The 10,903-nt window shown below is 43.9% G+C and overlaps 1 protein-coding gene across 1 annotated transcript; it reads left to right on the forward strand.

Moving 5' to 3' along the window:
- The first annotated feature begins 2,300 nt into the window (after positions 1 to 2,300).
- Positions 2,301 to 10,156, forward strand: FTH1 (ferritin heavy chain 1). The gene is made up of 4 exons (XM_053285281.1): positions 2,301 to 2,552; positions 5,085 to 5,231; positions 8,886 to 9,011; positions 9,845 to 10,156. The coding sequence occupies exons 1-4, from the start codon at positions 2,442 to 2,444 to the stop codon at positions 10,007 to 10,009; spliced, it is 549 nt and encodes a 182-aa protein (XP_053141256.1). The 5' UTR covers positions 2,301 to 2,441; the 3' UTR covers positions 10,010 to 10,156.
- The last annotated feature ends 747 nt before the right edge of the window (positions 10,157 to 10,903 follow it).

A 10,903-nucleotide genomic window follows, 5' to 3' on the forward strand; every position in this document is an offset into this window, starting at 1 on the left:
GCACACACACTTCCCCCCAAACAACAACAACAAACACCACTTACGACTTTTCTATTAAGGGGCAATTTTCTCCAAAGTAGAGCTGGTATTTGTGGTACTGAGCAGGAATTGTTCATCTGAATGGGAGATTACTTATGTGAGCATATTCCCCTTAGGGGATGGGCATAGGGTAGCTCAGTGGAAGAGCATCTGCAGGCTAACATCCTTGCAGAGTTACTTAGAAATTAAAAGCATAGGATACACCCAGCAGTCACTACAGGGCTCTATGTGTGTTCTATTGTGTGTCTGAGCCTGCACAGACTTGGCTGTTTTGTATCCTGAGAAATTTTTAGTATATATTGTTAAAAAGCCTTCTATTCCTAGTCCTCATGGCTTCTAAAAACTGCTTTGGTAACAAAGAGAGGCTGTAGCTTAATAGCAGAGCACATGAGTTGCACAGAGCAAGTCCAGGGTTTACTATCTGATTTTTTGACGGTTATTTGCAACAGTATTTATACCCCATATTTCAGCCACTAGGTTTCCAGAGCAGATTGGTGAGGCTCTGAAGGGGGTCAATGCAAAATACTGGGCCAGTTGGGGCAATGGGTGGCTGACTCAGTACACCTGAGGCATAAATAAAGAGAAATATCTTGCAAGTCTTGTTGTCGGTCTTTTCTTTATAGCCCTCTTCCAGGGCAGATGGCAGGGCAGTGCTGCTTTCCCTTAACCTTATTCTGAAAACCCAAGAACTAGTCTTATGGTAGCAAGAACCTTTTGCTAAGCAGCAGTTGCCTTGGTTTTCATTTGGATTTCTTCCTTTTCACTTGGTTTTCATTTGGATGGGAGACTACATGTGAGCACTGTAAAATATTCCCCTTAGGACAAGGGTGAGAAAACCTGGCCCTCCAGCTGTAGCACCAAGTTTGCCCACCCCTGCCTTAAGGGATGAGGTCATAGCTCAGTGGTAGAGCATCTGCTTTGCATGCAGAAGTTCTCCAGGCAGAGCTGGGGAAAACTTTTGCATGAAACCTTGGAGAGCTGCTACTAGTCCGTGTAGATGGAACAGAATCCAAAAGAACCCAGACTGATGTTATTATTAATTGATTGATTGATTGATTAAGTGCCATCAAGTCTGTGTCGACTCTTAGCACCCACATAGATAGATTCTCTCCAGGATGATCTGACTTAAACTTGGCCTTTGAGGTCTCTCAGTGGTGCATTCATTGCTGTTGTAATCGAGTCCATCCACCTTGCTGCTGGTCGTCCTCTTCTTCTCTTTCCTTCAACTTTTCCCAGCATTATGTACTTCTCAAGGGAGCTGGATCTTCGCATAATGTGTCCGGTATGATAGTTGGAGCCTGGTCATTTGTGCCTCGAGTGGAAATTCTGGATTGATTTGGTCTATGATCCATTTGTTTGTTTTCTTGGCTGTTCATGGTATCCTCAAAAGTCTTCTCCAGCACCAGAGTTCAAAAGCGTCAATGCTTTTTCTATCTTGCTTCTTCAAGGTCCAGCTTCACATCCATAGAGTGTCACAGGGAAAACCATTGTCCGAAGGATTCTAATCTTTGTAGGTGTAGACACATCACGGCATCTAAGTATCCTTCCCAAGGCCTTCATTGCAACCCTACCAAGTGCTAGTCTGCGGCGCATTTCTTGATTGCTGGATCCTTTACTGTTGATGGTCAATCCTAAAAGGCAGAAGCTATCCACCACTTCAGTGTTTTCATTATCAATTCTGAGGCTGGTTGCTGTATCTGTTATCATTAGTTTAGACTTCTTGACATTTAGTTGCAGTCCCATTTTTTTCACTGAGCTCCTTCACTTTCATTACTATAGTTTGCAGATCATCTGCATTCTCAGCTATCAGAGTGGAATTTTGTTATTATTATTACAATTTTGTAATTACAATTATTAAATAGCCATAAAAACAGGCAATAACGTTAAAATACAATAGTAAATAAAAGTTATTACTAGAATGGGCAAAAACTCAACAAACTGCTCACAAAAATGGATAAATCTCTCAGAAATACTATAATGCACAAGGATCTTTATTTCATTTCAAGCAACTCTTCCTTGCCACTCAAACAATAGAGACTCATCATTTCCTTTCAGTTTTGGAAACATTTTTCTCTGGTCCACCCTCTCGAGCGCTGTCTTCAACCCAGAAGTAAATCGCTGAGTCACGCTTACTCCAGAGAAGCGCGCTTCTCCGGCGGCAGGGAGGAGTCCACTCCCTTCTGTCACCCGCCTCCACTCTACCGCACGGTGGGCGGGACATCGCGGCCTGACTGTGACGTAGGCTCGGAGCATATATTGGCGCTGCGTAGCGGGCTGTGTTTAGAACGTTCTGCGTGACCCAGCCGAGGAGGTTCCTGCTTCAACAGTGATTGGACGGAACTGTCCCCTTGTTTGGGCCCCCTCGTCTCCGCGCATCTTCCCATTAGCGACGCCGGGCTGCCATGGCTTCGTCTCCTTCCCAGGTGCGCCAGAACTACCACCAGGACTGCGAAGCCGCCATCAATCGGCAGATCAACTTGGAGCTGTATGCGTCGTATGTGTACCTCAGCATGGTGAGCTCCATCTCTAGTCAGGGGGCGGGCAGGCCAAGGGCAGTGAGTACTGCGTCTCCGTGCTGCCGATTGGAAGGCGCAGAGATACATGGAAGCGCCGGCGAACAAGCCTCCGCCTCAGTATGTTTATGTGCGTGCGGCGGCGGCGTGTCCTTGGGGAGCCCGCCGGGCCTGCTTGTTGCGGGAGGTGCGGCCCCTCTGGATTGACATCCCGCGGGGGGCGTGTAAGAAGGTGGCGGCCCCAACGGCAAGGATCGCAGTAAGCAGCCCGCCTCTCCAGTCCAAGGATCCGATGCTGCCCTTGACGCGGTCAGACGGGCCTCCCCCCAGCTCACTGCCTTCCCAGAAAGTGTTTTTCATTCAAGGGGCCTCTGCTTCCATAACCCATCTGCGGGTGGGGTTGCCACCGCGTGGCGCATGTTAATTCGGATTGGAAAGGGGACGGGAGGCCTTGGGAACTGGCATTCTCTGCCCTCCCCAGCCCAGGACTCGATCGCTTGTGGGTCATGGGCTGCGTTCTCCCCAAGGGCCACGATTCCTCCTCCTTTGGACGATCCGCGGGGCGTTGCTTGGTGACGCAACCAAGCAGTGGGTAGCCAGCGCCGTTGCAAATGCGAAGGACGAAGGCGGTGGCAGAGAAACCCGGGCTAGGAGACAGCCCCCCCCCCGCCCCGCCCGCGAAACGTTGTGTGCAAAGTCTTCAGTGCTTCTCTTTCTGTAGTACTACAGGGTTGATTGCCCTCGAATCGGTCTGGTGCCTTTCGAACTCCGAGACGATGTTTACTTCTCCAAGCAAGCTTGGCGGTCGCGCTCGTGCTCGACTGTTTGTACATAGTCAGGAGTCCTGGCAAACGTGCTGTCCTGAATTTGTGGGGGGGAAACTTTCGGACTCCTAGATCGGTTTGAACCTCCTAAAGTGCAGGGTAGCTGCATCTCTTGGTTCTTTCTAGGGAACTGTGGCCAGTGATGGTGATGTGGAAAGGATTTATCAGGAACTACTGGAAAACTTTGTTGTTTATAAATAGTCATCTGAACTGTTTGACGGGCCAAACTGCGTGTGTAATGATGCAAGGGGAACTTTGGTGGCCCAGATAGTATTCTAAAGGGCAGTAAGACTGCTTAATGCTTGACTATCCTAGCACAAGCTTTATTCTGCATAAATGGTCACATTAAAAATGAGTTAGCGTGCTTGTTGCCTTGATTTTCATTGCTTAAATTTCAGCATGGCTGTCATGTCCAGAGAGGCAGAATAACTCTTTTAACTGGAGCTTTTGTCAGCGTGACTGTAGAACAGAGCTTTGGAGTTGAAATAGTTTCCAAACTATTGTTGGGAAATTGCAAGTGTCTATTATCTTGCTGCCTCTTAAAACTGAAGGAACTTTCCCTGCTCTCGTGTTAACTGAATTCTCCTTAATCTTACAAGATCTACACTATATTTGAGGGAGGCAAGAGACTGGAGCTGATAATTTCTGTGTAGCAGAATAATGTTGGATTCTGGGGACAGTATTGTCTCACGCGGAGGACATGTACCCCCTTACCATGGTGACAAGATAGATTTGCTGTTTTTTACCACATTGGTAACTCCTTTTAAACCTGACAAACAATATATGCTTATTTGGGAATGAGTCTCATTGAACTTGGTGTTAAAAACTGAGTAAATAGGCATGGGATTGGGCTGTTCAGCTAGGAAACAAGTTGTGGAATTCCTGGTGACCATATGTATTTTGCTTTCCTGAACGGCCAGTGAGCCTCGCGCCAGCACTGCTGGGGAAAATGTCAACTAAACTTCTTGTCTTGAAGTGACTTGGTAATTAAATTGCTACGGGATCTATAAGGAATAGGATTGAAAACATTCTATGTATGATTTTGTCTGGTCTTGCAGTGCTTCTACAACCTCAGGCTTGCATATTGCACCTGATGCTCGTCATAGGAACTCTCTTAGCATGGCCAAGCTTGGCCAAGATAATATGTACTGCAGTGAGCATCACGTGATGGGAAAACAGGTTCACGAACTGATAGCAGAAAGTTTTTCTGCTTGCCTCAGATTAAGTAAAAATGTTTACTTAATTTTATTTGCCATAGTCATCCCTTGCCAACCGTGAGGGTTCTGTTCCGGGAAAACCTCACAGTTGGTGAATTTGTGGTTGGCGAGCAATTGAAATATATTGGAAACTGGGTATGGGGAATCACAGTCGCAAAAGGACCAAAAAAATCACCAAAAAACCACCCGGAATCCCTTTAAACCAGCAACAATTAGCAAGAGGAGTGAGTGGGAACCCCCAGAACAAACAAACCATTACTAAGAAATCTTGCCAAACAGTGAATACTCAGGTTGTGGTTGGTGAGACCTGTCACAATTTCCCAGTCATGGATATTCAAACCACGATTGGGAAAACTGCGATTGGCCGGGGATGACTGTATTTGTATACCCTTTCCAAAACGTGCATCTATGGGCGGTGTAAGTTGAGCACTGATAGCTGAAATAAATGGCTCTATGATAGCCTCATCCAAGAATCTGAATTTTGTTTTTAGTCCTACTACTTTGACCGTGATGATGTGGCCCTGAAGAACTTTGCCAAGTATTTCCTGCACCAGTCCCATGAGGAGCGTGAACATGCAGAGAAACTTATGAAACTGCAGAACCAAAGGGGCGGCCGCATCTTCTTACAGGACATCAAGGTGAGTTGCACCAGTGAAGACTCCATTTCAAGGGTATGGTGAGGCAGTGTTGTTGCTTTGTGCTGGGAGCCAGATTAGGACTACTATCTGCTGAAACTTGTGTTACAGAAGAGACAATGTATTACAAGCTGCATAATTCATGACTAGTCTGAGGCTAATCATACTTCTGCTTAAAGCAGAAGCTGCCAAAGTCAGGACTTGACAGACCCCAGGCAACAGGGAGCCATGGGACGGTTCTATGAAAAAAATGCACATGAAAAAAGCCCACAAGAAAATTGCGCTCAGAAAAACCCCCGCTGTCATAAAAGCGCACAAGAAAAATACACACAGAGAGCATTGCTCACACGGAAAAATGCCCACATGGAAAAATGCCCACACGGAAAAATTATTGTGTTGGAGCGCAGTATATATATGGGCATTTTTCCATGTGAGCAATGCTCCATGTGCGCATTTTTTGGTGCGCTTTTATGATGGGGTTTTTTTTGTGCACAATTTTCTTGTGGGCTTTTTTCACGTGTGTGTTTTTTCTGGTTACCCCATGGGACATAGAAATGTAACTGTGGTGCTAGACAAGGATATTCAAAGGCAGAATTATTTAAATAAAATATTTATTTGTCCCAGACATCCCTGTTTCTATTATAAAGGGGATTAAAAAAAACCCCATTTGTCCTCCTTCTCCACAGTGTCCATCACTGAGTCTGGTAACTTTGTCAAGGGTCCATTATCTGGCTCCTAAATTTTTGAGTTGGCTCCTAGATTCAAATAAAACTTGTCAAGGCCTAGCCTAAGGGTGTCTGTACATGATTAGTAGTCCCATGTAATTGTTGTTGGGTTTTACTGCTACAGGCTTGGGTTAAGTGTTCATAACGATCATGTTGAGGCCAAGATTAGAACCTTCTCCCTTGATGTGCTAACTTTGAATGTTCAGTGAACTTCTCTGAAGAAGCATTTAAGGTTCAGTTGTCATGCCCTGGTAGTCTGAAGTAGTAAAGTTCAGCAAAACTAATGTTTTAGAGAGAGTCCTGGAGTTCATCAGTGAAAATGGTAATGGTGAATGAGCTTTCCTGGAGCAGTTTGCTCACTGTTTTCACTTTGCAGCTCTGAACTGTAGACAAAGATGTAGGTTTCCTGGAGAATTCTGCAAAACGTTTTCTTGGAAAATGTTATACAAATTTTCTTATTGCCCTAAATAAATTGTGATTTGAATTGGTATGTTGTCTGACTTGTATATTTTCTATCCCCCCCCCTCAACAAAAACCTCCACCATATTGGTCTTTCAGGTAGTCAAGTAATTGAACTGAAATATTAGGGTGTGTGTGCTTGATAGACACTTAATATAGTTTAAATGTTATGCTGAAACATATTCAGAGTTTTATGTAGAAATACCCCTATGGGGAGAGGCTTTGCCCATGCGGCGAGGGTCAAGTTGAAACAGTTACCCATGTACTATTGGAATGCCTGCTCTACAGAGACCTGCGCCGGGATTTCATTCACCCTCTGACAGTCAAATTCCCAGGTCTCGATCTACCTCAGATGACTGCCAGGCTCCTGGAAGGAAGTAATTCCTCTTCCACTAGACAGGTAGCCAAATTTTGCAGTGCAGCCCTTCGCTTTCGGAAGAGCCTAAAAATGGACAAATAAACGACACAATGCCAGAGCAATTTGTACTCATATCTCGGCTAGTTGTAGCTGGGCATGTGGGGATAGGTATTGCCAGCTTTAAAGTAGCTAATTCAATGCTAACACTTTATAGAGCCCCTGAATTGTATATCTCCTCCCAGATTGGGAGCTGAGCTGTGTTTGGAGTTGTAATTGTTCAATAAGCAGGAATAAGCTGCCCTTTTATTTTAATCTATTTCACTAGTATTTTACTAGCATTTTCAGTGACTCTGTGCTGAGCAGGACCCCATAGAATGCTGATTATCCCCTCTTTTAAATTTGTTCTGATTTTATACTGCTTTTTGACTGAAACAAAGTGTTTGCCTGAGTCCTTTTTAGCTTACATGCATTTTATCTATTCTGTTTGTGTTTTATATCATGTTTTTTTTTTAAATTGTATTTTTAGATTCCCTCCCCCTCAGTCTTAATGCTACATCAATTTTAATCTCCGTAATACTGCAACACTTTCCTTATATTGCATTTACTGTATAGTATTACTGTTTTACAACTTGTGCTGGTCAACGACCGTAATAAAGATTATTATTATTATTATGTAGAAATAAATTTTTAGTGGAATACTCATATGTACTCTTCCTAGGGATAATCACCTGAAAACTTTTACTACTTTGAAATCGCCAGGTTTGCCTAATATTGCATTGGCATCCATTCATTGTTACTATCTTATGAAAGAATTATTTTTTTGAAAAGGAAAATTTTCCGTTTTGAAAAACTAACTCCACATCTGATTGCAAAGGAAAAAGAGTTAGAGTTTACTCTTGGCGCACATAAGCAACAGTGAGATCCAACAGGCCTGTCTTGTTGTTTGTGGGAATGCTCCAGAATTCTCTGCAGCACCCAGGGGTTCTTGAGAGACAAATTCACTAGGAAATGGTTCATTGAGTTCTAAAAGTTCAGTGGGGCTGAAGCAATGTTTAGGATAGGAGAACGGGTCTTGTGTAGCAAGCATGACTTGTTCCCTTAGCTAAGCAGGGTTTACCCTGGTTGCATATGAATGGGAGACTAGATGTGTGAGTACTGTAAGATATTCCCCTCAGGGAATGGAGCTGCTCTGGGAAGAGCATCTAGGTTCCAAGTTCCCTCCCTGGCATTCCCAAGATAGGGCTGAGAGAGATTCCTGCCTGCAACCTTGGAGAAGCCACAGCCAGTCTGTGACGACAATACTGAGCTAGATAGACCAATGGTCTGACTCAGTATATGGCAGCTTCCTATGTTCCTAATGTTGTGCCAAACACTGGTGCCTCCAGAATTGTGGGGCTAAAGGATATGTGCCACAGTGACATACCCTTGCTCTTAACAAAAATGCAGATTCGAGAATCTGACTGTCCTGGAAACAGCTTCTACTGTTTGCAAAACAAGCTTGAAACCTCTCTAATAAACAAATACAAGCATTCCATATAGTTGTAGAGTTAACTAGGTGATAAGCAAGTGCCTTGTCTTGAAAAGAAAAAAATACTGAGTTACCTTGGTGAGGAAAAGATGCATTCATGAAGAGCTTAAGCCTGTAGAAAGGACCTCAAACCAGTGTTTTGATCTTGGAGCACTGGGCTGGTCAAGGGTATGCATGCCAGGCTGCTGATATCCCACTTCCTGCTGCTGTAGTTGCTTGTACAGTGTCTCTTCCTCACCTTGCGGTTGAGGAGTTGCTTGAGGAGAACTCTGACCATAGGAGGAAGTGAGATGGGTTGAATGCAGCAGTCTTTGGGATGGGTTTAGAAGTGCATATGTGCCCTTTGGGGACATTAACAATCCTTGGTATCTCCCTCCATGTTTCAGGAAGACTACTGCTGAGATTACTTGTCTTTGAAGATGCCCTGTAACCAAGTACACTGGAATACAAAGTGCTTTATTAAAGACCTTGGTTCAAGGCCCTCAACGGGTTAAGTCTGTCCTGTTGAATACCAATGAATTGCTCTTGCTTCCTTGCTGTTTCAGTGACTTGGCTCTAATGTGAAAACTGCTTCCTTTTCTTAATAGAAACCAGATCGTGATGACTGGGAGAATGGGCTGACAGCAATGGAGTGCTCTTTGCACTTGGAAAAGAATGTGAACCAGTCACTGCTGGAGCTGCACAAGCTGGCAACGGACAAAAATGACCCCCATGTAAGTGGAGGCTGATGAGAATACCATGCTCAAAGAGAGATTTGTGGCATTGGCATGCAAAGTAATTGTACCTGGACTACTGTAAACCAGTCTAGTGATCCTGCCATGTGAACCTTAAAAAGAAATTCCACAAGAGGCAAGTTTGAAGAGGAGTTTGTGAAGAGTGGCAGGAACTGTAAATGGAACCAGAGCTGCAAAATAGCTAGACTGAATATCAAGCTGATAGAGCTGTGCTGCTTCCATAGAATTTTGGCACAAACTGCTGAAGATTTGGTGCAAAATTTTCTTCCTGAGAATCTCTGCTTTAAATTTAAACAAGTTGCTAGTCCATGTGACTGCAAAAATTCTTGAAAGTATGTAAGCAATGCTGACTTAAATTTCAGAAGTCAGTAGTTGAGATATTTTCAGTTGCAGGGGGGCATTTGGTGTCCTTGCTCCTTTCATGAGTAGTAAAAACTACAGGGTTAATTATTTATATAGGCAGCAGCAGAATTCAGCTATTATTGGTTGAATGTTTGGCTTGCCTGCGTACAGGATTTGCCCAAGTCTATAGTAGATATCCTTGTATTGCCTCAGCTGCTCTTATTAATGGAGCTTGTAAAACTTGGGTACATCTGTGTGGAGAAATAACCTGAAGGTGGAGCAACACTTCAGAATTGTAAACCAGACTTAAATTAATGGCCATTGCTCTTGATGTATTCTTGGTATTTGACTTTGTTCATATTGTTTCTTCAGTAACACTTGGATTCTTCTGTGGCACCTTGAGAACTGCTTGACTTGCTGATGGCTGGATCCATAGTGGCAAGTTTAATACGTCTCCTTTTGTCTTCCAGTTATGCGATTTCATTGAAACACACTACCTGGATGAGCAGGTCAAATCCATCAAAGAGCTGGCTGACCACGTGACCAACCTGCGTAAGATGGGGGCACCAAAACATGGAATGGCAGAGTACCTCTTTGACAAACACACCCTGGGAGAAAGTGACAGTGAGAACTAAAAGCTTCCTGTGAATGCTTCAGTGGGACTCTAGCTTCTTGTTCAGCTGTGCATGTTTCTTTGGTTTAAATCACTGTATAAAATCAACAGACTTTTTTGTTCTTTTGTTGTAATTCATGCCCAATAAAGTGACTTGGTTCCAACTGGCTTCAGTTGTATGATGTGTGTATATAAGGAATAATGCAAAGTACAGGAAGCTGAGCCTTACAAGATACTGTGTGGCTCGCAACCCACATTCTGAAGGCACCCAACTATTACCCCTCAGCTTCTTCCTGGGCTCCTGAATACCACCCCACTTGTCTACTGCTCACAGTGAATGATATGAGGCTGCAACTCCTAAATGCTCCTTCTGTTTGAATGCTAGGACTGGTACAGCACCAATAATGCAATCCTATGCATGCCTACTCAAACATTTTCCATGGGGCTTGCGTGCATGGGATTGCAGCATGTGTCTTTAAATGTGCAGAGCGTGTTCTCCACACCAAGAAGCAACCTACACTGCTGGATAGAAGAACTGGGTTCCAAGTTTGACCTCAAAGCGGAACCTCATTACCTTATTTTGAAACCAGGCCATACCCCATGGCATATTCTTGAATTCATGGAGTTGGGGCTTGGCTTGCTGAAAATATGGCTTTTTCAACTAGGCTTGCTGTCTTTTATTGGGACCTTATATTGTCACCTACCTAACACTTTTTCTAAATGAGATTATATAATCTGGCAAGATGCTTTGCTGACCACCACAAACCGAGAAACAGTATTGCACAAGTTGGTATCTTCCAGAGACCATTTTTAAATAGTTCTAAACAAAGGAGTAGTTGCTGTTAAAAATTGGATCTTTCATAGGTTTGAGGGATGGGTATCTGGTTGGTTGAGTGTATAACACTGCCAATTACTG

Source organism: Hemicordylus capensis, chromosome 1, assembly GCF_027244095.1.
Source record: "Hemicordylus capensis ecotype Gifberg chromosome 1, rHemCap1.1.pri, whole genome shotgun sequence".
Lineage (NCBI taxonomy): Eukaryota > Metazoa > Chordata > Lepidosauria > Squamata > Cordylidae > Hemicordylus > Hemicordylus capensis.

What these genes read in the sequence shown, in the direction of transcription:
- FTH1 (XM_053285281.1), top strand. Translation starts at nt 2,442, where the DNA reads ATGGCTTCGTCTCCTTCCCAGGTGCGCCAGAACTACCACCAGGACTGC. An exon ending in CGTATGTGTACCTCAGCATG is followed by an intron (nt 2,553 to 5,084) that starts GTGAGCTCCATC and finishes TTTTGTTTTTAG; the next exon opens with TCCTACTACTTTGACCGTGA. An exon ending in TCTTCTTACAGGACATCAAG is followed by an intron (nt 5,232 to 8,885) that starts GTGAGTTGCACC and finishes TTTTCTTAATAG; the next exon opens with AAACCAGATCGTGATGACTG.